Raw genomic sequence first — 16022 nt, 5'->3', positions numbered from 1 at the left:
AGATATTTGACTTTTCATGGGAAAAGTCAAATATCTTTGACTGTATTATTGCATGTCTCATATAGCAGTCCTTCCAGAAAAATGCAGCGTTTTTGAATCCTTGATTATGCGGCACGTTTTCTTAAAAAAATGCGATGGAATATGTGGGATATTTATGCAATTTTATGCGATGAAATTGTAGTTTGATTAAAAAGAGAGGGGAAAAAAAAGTGGTTTCCACACACACTGCTTTTCGATGATGTTCACGTCGCGCAATTACTGCACGTTACTTCATAACGTTCCCATGGCAACTAGAAAATGGCTGCTCTTGTGTGAAGTAAACGCAACATCTTTCAACTTCCTGCTAAGATATATTACGGGACTTTTTTTGCAAAAAATGCGGGGATTATGAAATCATGCAAGCACCGCATATTTTGCGCGAAAATCTGCAATTTATGCGTCGAAAGTGCGCCGTATTTGAAAGAAATGCGCTCCCCCGCGTAAATATGCGGACTTTGGCTGATTATGCGTTGAATTATGCGATCGCATAATCACATTTTTCTGGAGGGACTGGATATAGGCTTCTCACTTACAGTTTGGTGGAAGAAAATGCCCAAAAACGTTTGGTAAAACCATCAAAAATGTCGAAAAGAACGTTGTGAGAAGTGACAAAAAGTAGGGGCCGGATCAAAATTAGCAAGGGGCCGGATTTGGCCCGCGGGCCTAGAGTTTGACACGTGTGGCTTAGAGCAGAGATCTTCAACAGGGGGTCCGGGACCCCTGGGGGGGGTCCTCAAAGTCACTGCAGGGGGGGCCTCCAAATTATTGTCAAATTTTAAAAGTTAACTCGAACATATGATTAACAAATCTAAATCCCCACTGATGATAGGCTTACTGACCTATAGGTAAGGTAGTCTCTAAGGTAGCCATCCACAGAGGATTCAATGTGCAACATTAAAATCATGCAAACAATTATTTAAATAGCTTAGTATTCTATGCAAAAGAAGTATGTATAAAGGCTTTAGGCTGCCCTACACATTATTATAGGCCCAGTTTAATATGGAACTTAATTTTATACAGTATATGTAGTAGGGGGTCCCTGCTCTGTCTCTCTTGGCTTAAACGTTGGAGACCCCTGGCTTATAGTATTCCCACAGAAGGATAACAAGAGTTTAGAGGAACAGAAGAAACTCCATGTACTGTAACAGATGTTGATGTCCAGCGCGAGGTGAACCTAAAGGACCGTTTCTCTCCAAGTTACTCGTAGAGACATTTTGATCTTGAGATGTGAGAAACATGAAAGGATCTGTGCATTTACTGTTTGACTGAAAAGCCATTTATATATTTTCCAAATCCAAAAACAATCCCTCAAATTCTACAGTTTTTGTTTGTTTTTTTTTAAGCCACGGTTTCTACACCCCCGACACCGAGGGGAAAACCGTGACACCGGTGAACTTCGCGTCCCCCCGGCAGGAGGATCGGACACATCTTGAAGCAGTTAGCTGAGCTCACAGTTGTGCAGCAGCCATTCACAACGAGCCCTTCGCTTCTCCGGTAGCAATTAAAAGATCTGGTTACACGTGCGGGGGGGGGGGAGGGAGGGAGTGGGAGGGAGGGAGGGAGGGAGGGAGTGGGGGGGGGCGGGCGTCCGCCGCAGCCAAAACAAGCAGCCGTCCCTCTGGAGGAGCAGCGGAGCGAGGCGATCATGTTCAGGACAGCTGATTAGATGATCCATGTTTCCAAACATCGTTATCAGCTTCTCCTCTGATTCAGGACAGGGAGGGTCTGACCAGTGTGCACGGTTCATACGTTTTGAAAAAACCCTAAAAAGTCATGGAATTTATGTGATTAATAAATGTATTTTCCTTAACCTCAGCGTTGTATTGACTCCCACCATGAACCACAGACCTCATCATCCATGTTCTAGTCAAGCCTCTGAGGGGAAACTTTAACACCGATTGGTATTCTTATTGGAGAATGTCGACTGACATTTTCAGGAACACATAGACATGGAAATTTGCCCAAAAGTCATGGGAAAGTATTGGTTAAAATGCGTATGAGCCCTGAGTGTGACTCGTCTTACATTTTGGAAGAAATTAAAAAGGATTTTATTATTAAAACGCCTTCAACTGAAGAGGTTTAATATCGTCACCCTCCTAAAATAATTGCCTAAGTCATTTTTTCAGGATTTTCAGAAAACACAAAAAATAAAACTGCCTAAGTCTTTAGTTTTACTAAAAGGTGTAGAATCACATGACCTGTTCAACTGAGGATGTAGGCAATTCTACCAGAGGTGGCCAGCACCATGAGGAGATGATTTAGGCAACAAAATCATTTTTGTTAAAAAATGATTTAGGCAATTATTTTAGGAAGGTGACGATATGCAACTCAATTTCCTCAATGTATGAGCAGGGGGCCCTTCGCCCAAATGAACGCGGCTGCGGCCCTGAGCCTTGAAAGAACCCTTGAAGGTCCCCGCTAACCCTGGTCGTGTTAAATACAAAGACTCGTTTTCAATTTTAGTTTTTATATAAAAAAAATGTTTTAGAAAAAGCGTTGAAAATGCAGTAAACGATTTAAAACGTAAAAAGCAAAAACAAACTGTGAAAAAAAGGCGTCAAAAACGTAAAAAGAAAAATGTTTTTTTTTTCAAGGTTGATGGGAAGACAACACAAGAGTTAAAGTATCCTTCATACCGAAGGAAAACAAGAGTCAACGTCTCTAATTTAGAGAAAAAGAAGAACCTTGATGCCCTGTACACATCATTCATTTACAGAATCCATTCTGGGCTTTTTCTGAAGATTTTGTTGCATTTTCAATGTTTTCGTCGCTTCTTCTGACGTTTTTTGCCGTTGCTTTTCAACTTTTTAAGTTGCTTTTTCCGGCGATTTTTGTTCCTTTTTTGGACGTTTTTGTTGATTTTTCAGGAGTTTTTTTTTGTTGGAAGTTTTTGTTGATTTTTTGTCGTCTTTTTGAGTTTTTTTCCGGGCAGTTTTTTCGAGGTTTTTGTTGCTTTTTTTTTTTTGGAACGTTTTTGTCTTTTTTCCCCACATTTTTTTTGGGATGTTTTTGTTGCTTTTCTCAATCCGTGCAGACATGTCCCGCGACTGTACCAGATGTTAATGTCCAACACGAAGAGAACTATAAGGAAAGTTTGTCTTTAAGTTCATCTTGATCTAAAAATGTAACAAAATAAATAAATAATTTTTACATTTATTATTTAACTGAGAAGACATTTTGCATTTTCCAAACCCAAAGATTTGGAAGAAATTAAAGTATTTTATCATTAAAACGCCTCCAACTGAAGATGTTTAAAAGGTTTCTCGCCTTAGTGCCACCACGGTTTGGGTTGTGCTTTTAAAAATCTGACTTTAGTTTTGGGATTAAACACAATTTGAGCAACATTTATTAAACTTTTTTTACTCAGTTTATAGTACATAGAAAGCACATTTAACGATCAAATGTCCGGCTCACATCACGGTCTCTAAATGTTCTTGGTTTATTGAACTTTGGAAATTATTAACCAGAATATTCTGCAGGGTGCATTATTGAGCTGAATCCCAAAAACCAGTACAAAGATTTGAGGATTTTTACACATTAAAAAGGTCCACTGTGTAGTGTTTTAAGTATTTTATTAGCTAAAATCAACATCTTAATTCATAAATATGTCCTCATTGGTGTAAAATGACCTCTGCCAAGGATCTGACTTATCTTCGTAAGCGAAGAATTTCTTATAGCCGACCTGTCTAACTAATCCACAACGCGTTTTCGTTCAGAGCCAGCGTCACGTGACTGAAACCAGCTGAAACGGAGATCAGCGAGAGGCGCTTGTCGCTTCCCTGGCACATTTGAAAGCCTGCAACTGCCCTTCAGTTCATAACGGAGGATCAGACTGATGCCGAGCCACAGGAGAAGGAATCCTCGTCGCCAAAAAAGCGAAAATTGGAAGACATGTTGTCGTAGCTTCTTGGTACATAACGGCTACCGTAGATTCAACACGCATTTGAACAAGCGAGAGCACTATTTGTTTGAATGCAAAATACAATTTCACCGCTAGATGGGAGAAATTCCTACACAGTGGACCTTTAAAAGAAGACATATTGCTCCATTTGATGTCTGTGCTTTTGTGTGAAATCCTCATAACTGAAATCTTATTTCCTCCTTCCACCATCTCGCCATAAAGCAAAATAGTGGAAGCAAAAAATATGCTTATTACATGAACGTCTAAAACTGTGAATCAGTTGAATAACTGGAATGTAAAATGAGATTTTTTTATTTTTTTCCCAAAGTAAAACCATTTAATATTCTCCTCCGTCAAACAAAAATCATCCACGTGACACAAACAATTTCTTGCAAAAATATAAAATGTGTGAAATAAATTCTCAGGCTGGAGTCCACAGAAAGACAAGAGAAAGACAATAGCAGCTCGGTTCTCGGCTCGTCTTCGTCCAACAAAACGTTTTCAGGGACAATCTCTCGGAAAATAACTCTTTGAGTTTGTTTCTCTGCAAAAGTACGAAAAGTTACAAGAATAATCTGGGTAATCTCAACGGAGTTCCTGAGTCTTAAAGGGATACTCCACCGTGTGTTGAAATAGTTCTTATCACGGTCTCCCCTGGCTGTAGATAGGGGGGCCAATGCATTTTGTGTGCATGCATCGTTTTAGTCCGGTGCAACACCGGCAGCGCCGCCGCTAGTTAGCTTAGCGTAGTGAATGGAAAATCAACGACAATAACTGACACCATCAAAATAAAACTACATAACATACTCCATACTCACAAAATGCTAAATGTCTGCGAATGGTACACGGTTAGCTACAGAAGCTAACGCAGGAGGAGGATGCGTCCCGTGTTGGACTCGTAGAGAAGTCAAGTTTGAAATCTTTTCTGTCTGGTTTATTTGGAAACTTTTAGGTCATTTTGTGCGCTTGATCCGATATGTTTTCGGGGCGTTTTTTTGTTTGCCAGATTGTCTCGTTTCCTGAAGCTCTACGGTGGAGGTGGCGAGTTAGCAGAGTTAGCACGACATATTAGTGAGAACGGCCACAACTACGAGAGAACAAAGACCCTGGTTAAAAAAATAAATAAATACCTGAATGGTTTCCGTCTGTAACATGTTGACATTTAGCTTGTTAGCATGCTAGGGTTAGCGTTAGGGATAGTTCACGGGACTATTATCTGGTCGTAAAAAAGTCTATTTTCTAGAAGAAGAAAAAAAAAAAACAGTACAGAGCAAAATCCTTAGGCTACGTTCACACTTGTCTTTTTTTGACAATAAAAAGTTGACTAGGGCGCTTTTGTGGTTAAAAAAAAAAAGAAGAAGCTGGCAGCGTTTTTGGTTCCAAAAAGCAGCCGAGAGCGTCTTTTGTTGCTATAACAACAGCTACTGCTACAGTATCCTAGAGTGCTGTGTGGAGCGATGCTAATGCTAACGTTAGATAAAATATATTGCCCCGCTAGTCATAAGAACCTGAGAATTCAGTCTTCCTCCCTTCAACAATTTAGTTTTTTTTTGGGGGGTTAGGAAGAAGTTTACTTTTGCAGATTAACAAACTAAAAAGTTATCAGTGAAATTCTAAAAGACTTTCCCAAATAGTGCAAAGACATCCCAACAAAGAACAACAAGAAAACAAAATGTACATTATAGTCAGAACGTAATCAAGACGCGTTTGGTTCTTCTGAGTTAGCGTCACACAGAACATCTCTACACAGCTTTACATGATCTAAGACGCAACGATGACGTCATCAAAATATGCTATATGAGCTGAAAATGTGTGTGTATATATATTATATATATATATATATATATATATATATATATATATATATATATATATATATATATATATATATGTGTGTGTATATGTGTGTGTGTGTGTATATATATATATATATGTGTGTGTGTGTGTATATATGTGTGTGTGTGTGTGTGTGTGTGTATATATATATATGTGTGTGTGTGTGTATATATATATATATATGTGTGTGTGTGTGTATATGTGTGTGTGTGTGTGTGTGTGTGTATGTATATAAAGGCTCTGGATTTGTGTCGTTTTTAGCCCTTGGCTCACTCGGTGTGTTTGTTGGCTTGTAGAAAAATCGCAGTGAAATAGAAAAAGTAAAATTAAAAACTTCTCTGGACCTGAATAATCGTCACAGTGTCGTCACACAGCTGCCTGACCGCCGCCTCCGCGAACACACCGCGCCGCCTTTCGGCCGCGGCCGCCACCGTCGAGGGTCGCCTCGGATCGGGCCGCTGGCCTGGCGGGAAAACGTCTCGCCCTGCGCGGTGGCGAACGCTAGGGGTCCTCGTCCATGTCGTCCAGGTTGGGCGACATGATGAAGTGTTTGGGGCAGTGCAGGCCTCTCTCGTCGGCGTGCTCCTCCCAGCGCGCGTCGTCGCTCTCGTGGGTGATGTAGCGCTCGCCTCGCTTCGTCTCAAACTCCCGGAGGTCCAGCCAGGTCTGGTAGTCCTGCAAGAGGACCACAACAACACCGTTTAAAACCCGGGAGCAAGTATTAAAAGGTGCAGTACGCCATTGATTCCCAACCAGGGGTACGTGGGAACATTGTAAAGCAGCTTAACTAATTTGAGAAAGTAGAAAATATGATTCCACATATCTACATATTCAACTTAAAGTGCTCATATTATGCTTTTTGGCTTTTCACCTTTCCTTTATTGTGATATATATCTTTTTTTGTGCACGTTATAGGTTTACAAAGTGAAAAAGCCCAAAGTCCACTCATCCTCTGCTTCTGACTGGCTAGTAGTCCTTACCTAGGTACTGTCAAGGCACGCCCTCATACTCTGCTTCTGACTGGCTAGTAGTCCTTACCTAGGTACTGTCAGGGCACGCCCTCATTCTCTGCTTCTGACTGGCTAGTAGTCCTTACCTAGGTACTGTCAGGGCACGCCTCATACTCTGCTTCTGACTGGCTAGTAGTCCTTACCTAGGTACTGTCAGGGCACGCCTCATCCCTCTGCTCTGACTGGCTAGTAGTCCTTACCTAGGTACTGTCAGGCGCACTCATTCTCTGCTTCTGACTGGCTAGTAGTCCTTACCTAGGTACTGTCAGGGCACGCCCTCATACTCTGCTTCTGACTGGCTAGTAGTCCTTACCTAGGTACTGTCAGGGCACGCCCTCATACTCTGCTTCTGACTGGCTAGTAGTCCTTACCTAGCTACTGTCAGGGCACCTCATACTCTGCTTCTGACTGGCTAGTAGTCCTTACCTAGGTACTGTCAGGGCACGCCCTCGTCCTCTGCTTCTGACTGGCTAGTAGTCCTTACCTAGGTACTGAGCATGTGCGACTCCCAACAAAGATGGAACAGCAGTGAGATGTCTCACTCTGTAGCTAAAACAGAGAGCTCAACACACAGGGTGAAAAGAGGAGCTGCAGCAATGTGCAGTACAATAAAAATACGGTGTTTTTTGAAAATTACACCACATAAACCTATTCTGGTACAACCTCTAAATACAATTATGAACCTGAAAATGAGAATAATATGAGCACTTTAAAGCATGTAAACATGTTGTAATAGAAACACAAAATACAAGTATGAACATGAAACATATTTTCTAAATCAGCTTCTTACTGACAGAAAGTTCCAGCATGACCTGTGTCCTGCTGCAGAGAGTCCTGAGGTTTGTTAAAGTAAAATAAAAAGCTTGTTAAAGTCTGGGTACCTGCAGCCAGGGGTGACTCAGCGACTTGTCCACGCTGTAGCGCTTCCTCATCTTCACCTGCAGCAGGTTATTGATGAGGTCTGTGGCTGTGAGGAAGAAGAACAAACACTCAGGAACCGACGTTTGATCCACAGTCACGTCTCGGTTTCATTTTCAAAAGGCAAACGGATTTAATAGCTCAAATAAAAACACATTTTAAAAAGATAAAAAGAACACGTAAAAGGTAAACGACGTGCAGCTGTTACGATGTGTCAGCTGTGTAGACTGCATGTTGTGTAGATGTACAGGACGTATTAAGCCTTTTACAGACTTCTTTTCCACACTGATGACCGGACCGTTTATTCAGGTACATTTTTTTAAACTTTTATGAAACAAAATTTCCACAAAACTATAGGATTCAGGGTCCTTAACCAAATCAGCATCCTCCAAACACAGGACAAGAAACTGCAAAAACAACATAAATACGCTTTTAAATAATTACGTATTGTTAAAAAAATACATCAAACCTTTACATTGTAAGTTTAGTTTTACTGTAAATCTGGTTTCCAACTTTCCAACTACAACTTGTTTTATCTCCGGCACTACAAACTGTTTGAAGGACAACATCTATAGATAGTGATGCGCTGGTCCACAAATATACCTGCATTTATTTAGGGCTGCAACGCACAAATATTTCCATTACTGACTTATCTTTTTCTCGATTAATTGCTTGGTCTATAAGAGTGAAAAATGTCCTTGCTGGCATCATTAAATGTCTTATTTTATCCAACTAAGGCTTACAAAACTCAAAGATATTTAGTTTACAATGATATACAGCACAGGCCAAAAGTTTGGACACACCTTCTCATTCAATGCGTTTCCTTTTTATTTTCATGACTATTTACATTGTAGATTCTCACTGAAGGCATCAAAACTATGAATGAACACATGGAATTATGTACTTAACAAAAAAGTGTGAAATAACTGAAAACATGTCTTATATTTTAGATTCTTCAAAGTAGCCACCCTTTGCTTTTTTATTAATAAGGGAAAAACCTCCACTAATGAACCCTGACAAAGCACACCTGTGAAGGTAAAACCATTTCAGGTGACTACCTCATGAAGCTCATTGAGAGAACACCAAGGGTTTGCAGAGTTATCAAAAAAGCAAAGGGTGGCTACTTTGAAGAATCTAAAATATAAGACATGTTTTCAGTTATTTCACACTTTTTGTTAAGTACATAATTCCATATGTGTTCATTCATAGTTTTGATGCCTTCAGTGAGAATCTACAATGTAAATAGTCATGAAAATAAAGAAAACACATTGAATGAGAAGGTGTGTCCAAACTTTTGGCCTGTACTGTATAACAGAGAAAAGCAGCAATTCCTGACATCGGAGAAGCTGCAACTACAGCATGTTTGGGCATTTTTTGAACAATGACATTTCTGTCAATCAACTAATAGATGAATGTGCTAATTGTTGCAGTTCTACATTTATTAGCTTCATGTTAAGGAGTTTTTTTTCCCCTCCATTTTATGTGGCTTATTATAATTTCAGCTGTGGTGCGACGTCTCCTTACGTCGTACGCTTTGGCTACATTGAATGTGTGCGGCGTCGGATTGTGCGAGTCACAGGCGAGACTGTTGTTACTTCAGTTTCTTTTGGAGCCGGCACAGCGCTGTGAAAACGCCAATCTACTGTCAGCGGTTATCGGAGGACGCAGGTGACAGGAAACAAGAAATAAAAACAGAAACTCTCCAAACCAAACTGCCAAGACGCTCCCTGACATTAAGTCGTTTCCTGTATATCGGTAGTTTAATTTAAAAGACATATAGACACTTTCTGATCCTTTTCTGTGTAAAAGGTCCGCACACACCTCGCGTAAAAAATATAAACAGAAGACTGTCCTTATTTTACGCTTGTAGCGTAGTTTGGAACATCTGCGGCAAGTTAGTTTACATATTTACTCTATAGCCACGATGTTCCACCTTTGGGATTGCTCCGCTGCAGCAGGAAATCCTGCCGGATGTCCCTCTTTTCGGCCGGATGTCCGTTACCTTCCTCTTCCTTTGTGTTGTTTTCTTAATTCATTTTTGTATTTAAATTGTATTCTTTATTCATTCATTTTTTATCACTGTTTCTTCATCTGTTCTCAATTTGTATATTTTTAACTGTCTATATGTCTTGTGTAAAGCACTTTTGAATCGCATTGCTGCTGAATTGTGCTATACAAATAAAATTGCCTTGCCTTGCCTAACCTCCGGTGGATTCATGAGGACTCTGGTTAACTGCTCCTCAGATCTCTGCAGGGTAAATCCAGACAGCTAGCTAGACTATCTGTCCAATCTGAGTTTTCTGTTGCACGACTAAAACTACTTTTGAACGTACACACGTTCCACCAAAACAAGTTCCTTCCCGAGGCTACTTTGCCGAGGCACCGTGGCTCCGTCCAGCCCAAGACGATTGTGATTGGTTTAAAGAAATACCAATAAACCAGAGCACATTTTTCTCCCATACAGGAATGCTGTGTGGACTAGCCGGACCCTCCTCCGCAGCGCTGTGGAGGACTGATGATTTAAACCGTCCCTTACCTTGCTCCGAGATCTCCTTCCAGGGGTTGGATGGGTACATGAAGGCAGCGTTCTGGATCTGGTCGTTGATGTCCTCGTCCTCGTTGAAGGGAAACGTCCCGCTCAGGCTGACGTAGATGATGACGCCGACCGACCACATGTCTAGCGAGCGGTTGTAGCCTTTGCTGCGAAGCACCTCGGGCGCCAGATAGGCCGGCGTGCCGACCACCGAGCGGCGGAACGACTTCTCCCCGATGATTCGAGCGAAGCCGAAGTCGCAGAGCTTCACCTGGAGGAAAAACAAGAGGGGAATGTTAAAGTTTGAGTCGTGAATGTGCAGCTGAGCTCTCTGAAGTCCCAGCAAACATTTAAAGCACCAGAAAGAAACGAGACAGTTAGTGGAGTTGTTCTAACCTGAGGGAAGGGTTCTGCCGAGGCCAGGAGAACGTTCTCCGGCTTCAGATCACAGTGGACGACGTTCTTGAAGTGTAGATGTCTCAGAGCCACCAGGATCTACAGACACAACATGTACTAGCTGAGTCGGAGCGTAGAAGGAAATAAACAATCCTTGACATGCTGCTTTTTGGATGCTTTTATATAGGCCTTAGTGGTCCCCTAATACTGTATCTGAAGTCTCTTTTATATAGACCTTAGTGGTCCCCTAATACTGTATCTGAAGTCTCTTTTATATAGACCTTAGTGGTCCCCTAATACTGTATCTGAAGTCTCTTTTATATAGGCCTTAGTGGTCCCCTAATACTGTATCTGAAGTCTCTTTTATATAGACCTTAGTGGTCCCCTAATACTGTATCTGAAGTCTCTTTTATATAGACCTTAGTGGTCCCCTAATACTGTATCTGAAGTCTCATTTATATAGGCCTTAGTGGTCCCCTAATACTGTATCTGAAGTCTCTTTTATATAGGCCTTAGTGGTCCCCTAATACTGTATCTGAAGTCTCTTTTATATAGACCTTAGTGGTCCCCTAATACTGTATCTGAAGTCTCTTTTATATAGACCTTAGTGGTCCCCTAATACTGTATCTGAAGTCTCTTTTATATAGACCTTAGTGGTCCCCTAATACTGTATCTGAAGTATCTTTTATATAGACCTTAGTGGTCCCCTAATACTGTATCTGAAGTCTCATTTATATAGACCTTAGTGGTCCCCTAATACCGTATCTGAAGTCTCTTTCCCGAAATTCAGCCTTGGTGCAGAATTACAGCCACTAGAGCCAGTCCCACAATGAGCTTTCCTTAGGATGTGCCATTTCTGTGTCTGTAGCTTTAAATGCTATTGAGAAGGGGGGGGGGCAAGATGGAGGTTGCCACTTTGCTCGTTTAAAAGCCATGATGTGGCTCTCTGTTTTTCATGGGCAGGCCAAATTCTCGGGGCGGGCAAAGCAGAGAAAGGGGAGGTAACCTTTCCCCTTATGACCTCATAAGGAGAAGATTCCAGATCGGCCCATCTGAGCATTCATTTTCTCAAATACAGAGCAGGATACCCAGGGCTCGGTTTACACCTATCACCATTTCTAGCCACTGGGGGACCATAGGCAGGCTGGGGGAACTAATGTTAAGAAACTCAAAGTGAAATTTTCATGCCATGGGACCTTTAAAAGACCTCAGTCAAAATGTGCAAACAAATTCACACATACGGATCTAAAAAATAATGTAAAAATTGTCCAACTTCTCCTGAATGTTGCAACAAATTCAGTTTCTGAATAGATTTACCAAAATGTGGCTGCAGAATCGGGATTAACTCTTATCTACCACCGTGTTTAAAAATGCATTAATATGGGTTTTGTCCAGTCTGGGGGAGCTGTAAACGCAACATCAACATTAACGACTTTTATCTCAATTATTAGTCAATGAATCGACCAGAACGAGACGTGATAATCTGGAAACTTTTGATCGCCATCATTCGGAGGGTCGTCACCGACCTGCGTGACCAGGAACTTGGTGAGGCGTTCCGGCAGCCGGCTCTTCTCGCTGGACAAAATCATCTCCAACATGTCGCCGTGGAGCTTCTCCATGATGACGAACACCTGCTCGGGCGTCTCGAACATGCAGTCCAGGTTAACGATCCCCGGGTGGTGCAGGTTCTGTCGGAAAACCGTTCAAAACAAGAACAGTGAACTACAGCTCTTAGGCATTTCAACATTTAACCCTCCTGGTGTCCTCGGGTCAAATTTGACCCATTTTCAAAAAGTTTCTATATCAGAAATTTGGGTTTCTTTCAACCAAATTGTCAAATAAATAACATGGGTGGTGCCATACAACTATTATTCTTCACACACAAGTCAAATAAATGATCAGTTCACTACTTTCATTGAATTTCGGTGGTTTATTCAATTCTATAGCATTTGAAAAAAAAAAAAATAAGAGCATTGAAAAAAGTGACAAAAACATCGGAAAAAAAGTAACAAAAACTTGGAAAAAAAGTAACAAAAACGTCGGGTAAAGTGAATGTCGAAAAAAAGAACAAAATGTTGAAAAGTTTGAATTTAAAATTTTGACCCAGAAAAACTAAGTAAAAGTTGCATGGGCGACGGGAAGACAACACAAGGGTTACGTTATACCTTCCTTTTTCATTCTTTTCAATGTTTTCTTTTCGGTTGTTCAAGATAAGAAATCAAAATGAAAGACAAATAGATAGAAATGAATAGAAAAAAAAGACATCTTCCAATCAGTTTAAGCTTCCAAGCACAGGATTAGTATTACCTGGTGACCTCTCTATTCATTTGAAATAATTATGGAGGTTGTCTGTGATCTTAAAGTGCCCATATTATGAAAAAAAAACAATTTCTGGGATTTGGGGTGTTCTTTTGTGTCTCTGGTGCTTCCACACACATACAAACTTTGAAAAAATTCCATCCATGCTGTTTTGAGTGAGATACGGTTTCTGAATGTGTCCTGCCTTAAGTCTCCTGGTGAGCTGTTCAAAATCGGCTCGGACTGTGACGTCATAGTCCGAAATGAGCTGGCTAACCACAACCGTTAGCTCGTAGCGTTAGCGTTAGCCGGCTAACGCTAACATGCTACGTCGTTCTCAATAGCAAAGCACTGCTACAACACACACAAGTTCACCATAATCTACAAAAGAACTACTTACATGTGCGCCCTCATTTAGAAGTCTCCCAGCTGATCCTGCCTTGTAACTGACCAAAGTTGAAGAAACGGGCTTTTTTTTACTGTCTCTAGAGTTAGCTAGCTGACATGATCTACATCTGAGCTACTGCGCATAGGGGAAAGTGCAATCAAAGATAGTACAGAAGAAGAAAAGAGGTCTCACTCTGTAGCTAAAACAGAAACCAGGTGAAAAGAGGATCTGCAGCAGTGAGAGAGAGCTGTGCAGTACAACAACAATATGGTGTTTTTAGAAAATTAAACCATGTAAACCTATTCTGGTACAACCTTAAAATACAATTATGAACCTGAAAATGAGCATAATATGGGCGCTTTAATCCCGTGTGAATCGGATCAAACGTCTGTAATTTGTCAAGTAAAAATTCCCCCGCAAATGACCTACCATTTTTCGCCGAACACCGAGCTCCTGTGATAATATAAGTCCCCTGTGATACGACATTTTTCAAGGTTTTGGTCCCCTGTGCGCCTTTTTGTCCCTCTCGCAAAGAAGGAGATGGGATCGTGGGGGGCTTGCAGACGCCGCCTTTCATGGCCAACCTAGTCTGGACCCATGCCCGACCGGAGACCTCGGTCCCCGCAACATGGCATCATGACTTTGCGTAAATATATACACCACTTTCATAAAGCCAAATGGCGTGTTATTTTACGCCATTTTCGGCTATCCACGTGTATGATACACGCTGGAAACAGCTGATGTAAACAGACCCTACCCGTCGGCCCCCGTTAGCGCTACGCGGCGTATCGCGGGAACGCGACGCATCTATCGCGAGAACAACGTCACACGCCTGGCAAGAAAAAAAAAAATGGTTGAGTTTAGGAAAAGAACACAGGGAAAGGCTTTAGTGACAAAACAGTGACAAAAACACAGAAAATAACGACTAAAACACGCTTACGACAACAACAAATGGTTGGGTTTAGGAAAGAAACATTGGGTAAGGCTTATTAAAAACAAAAAATTTAAAACAAAAAAACGGCCGAAAAATCGCCACACGCGAGGCGCGAACCCGGCTCTCCCAGGTGAAAGTCCTGTGTTTTACCCCTCTGCCACCCCAACATACCTCCTTACCCAATCCCCCGTTCCTTTATACCACTCGCTACGGCAGAAATGGACTCGCAATATAGGCCAATGGCGGCCGATTTGCGTTGATATACACGCAAAAATGCGATTATACGTCTTCATAACACGCAAAAACGGAATACAAATTGGCGTGTCATACGTACGCCAAATTCATGAGATCAGTCTGGTCCCCGAGTCGCCACGCTCCCGGCGGCTTCGTCCGAGGGCTGACGGTAATATGCTGTGTTGATGCCGCTGCGGGTGGGAAGACAGTGTATGCGCCTTTGGTAACCTCTACCGGGCCTGGTCCAAACAGATATATGTAACCCCGACCCAAGTGCGTTGGGCGGCCTGGCCCTGGCTGTCGTTCCGGGTAGCCAACTCTTGGGGTACAGATATGTCAGTAAATTCAAATAAAACCTTCACCTCGCTTATCCCGTGCGAATGCGGCTTAAGGCGCCCATATTATGCTCATTTTCAGGTTCATAATTGTATTTTAAGGTTGTACCAGAATAGGTTTACATGGTTTAATTTTCAAAAAACACCATATTGTTGTTGTACTGCACAGCTCTCTCTCACTGCTGCAGATCCTCTTTTCACCTGGTTTCTGTTTTAGCTACAGAGTGAGACCTCTTTTCTTCTTCTGTACTATCTTTGATTGCACTCGCACATGCTCAGTAGCTCAGATGTAGATCATGTCAGCTAGCTAGCTCCATAGAAGTAAAAGAAAGCCTGTTTCTCCAACTTCAGTCAGTTACAAGGCAGGATTAGCTGGGAGACTTCTAAATGAGGGCGCACATGGAAGTAGTTCTTTTGTAGATTATGGTGAACTTGTGTTTGTTGTAGCAGGGCTTTGCTATTGAGAACGAGGTACCATGCTAGTGTTAGCATTAGCGTTAGCATGCTAATGCTAACGCTACGAGCTAACGGTTGTGGTTAGCAAGCTCATTTCGGACTGTGATGTCACAGTCCGAGCCGATTTTGAACAGCTCACTAGGAGACTGATAGCAGGACACATTCAGAAACCGTATCTCACTCAAAACAGCATGGATGGATTTATTTCAAAGTTTGTATGTGTGTGGAAGCACCAGAGACACAAAAGAACACCCCAAATCCCAGAAAAAGTGTTTTTTTCATAATATGGGCACTTTAAGGGCTCCTACACACTGCCTGCGTGGCGTGAGCGTGTCAGCTGTGTGGCATGTCCATTTTTATTTCGGCTCCCACGTTAACAGGTTAGAGCTTGCGCGCTGCCTGCGTGCGTGCTAGAAAATGGACCAACACCTATTTTTCACGCGATGAGCAAGCGTATTGGAAACGTTTCCAAGCAAAATAGAATAGGAAAAGATGTTTATATGTCGTTTTGACACAAATACATATTAATAAATTACATTTTGATGTTTTGAAAGTCTCGAGGTTTTGACATAAATGCACATATATAAATGTAATTTTTTAATTGTATTTCAATTGTATTCTGATAAAACAATAACATGGACTTTATTATCTCAGGAAAGGGAATTTATACAGGCCAAAAGTTTGGACACACCTTCTCATTCAATGCGTTTCCTTTTTATTTTAATGACTATTTACATTGTAGAT

General features: G+C 41.5%; 1 protein-coding gene across 2 annotated transcripts in view; it reads right to left on the bottom strand.

The window, feature by feature from the left end:
- Positions 1-5938: 5938 nt before the first annotated feature.
- The window catches only part of LOC120547115 (serine/threonine-protein kinase D3-like), an 83956-nt gene continuing 73872 nt past the window's right edge, over positions 5939-16022 (bottom strand). The window contains exons 15-19 of one of the 2 annotated variants that reach the window (XM_039782544.1): positions 12160-12321; positions 10634-10732; positions 10241-10508; positions 7668-7753; positions 5939-6451 (exon numbers count right to left, since the gene is read on the bottom strand). In XM_039782544.1, coding sequence (XP_039638478.1) covers positions 6278-6451; positions 7668-7753; positions 10241-10508; positions 10634-10732; positions 12160-12321 — 789 coding nt within the window. In that variant the 3' untranslated portion in view covers positions 5939-6277. The remainder of the gene's footprint in view (positions 6452-7667; positions 7754-10240; positions 10509-10633; positions 10733-12159; positions 12322-16022) is intronic. The other variant, XM_039782543.1, reaches the window with a different exon arrangement.

The sequence above is a fragment of the Perca fluviatilis genome, chromosome 18, assembly GCF_010015445.1.
Source record: "Perca fluviatilis chromosome 18, GENO_Pfluv_1.0, whole genome shotgun sequence".
NCBI classification, from domain to species: Eukaryota; Metazoa; Chordata; class Actinopteri; order Perciformes; family Percidae; genus Perca; species Perca fluviatilis.
This window is presented reverse-complemented; position numbering and strand designations above follow the sequence as displayed.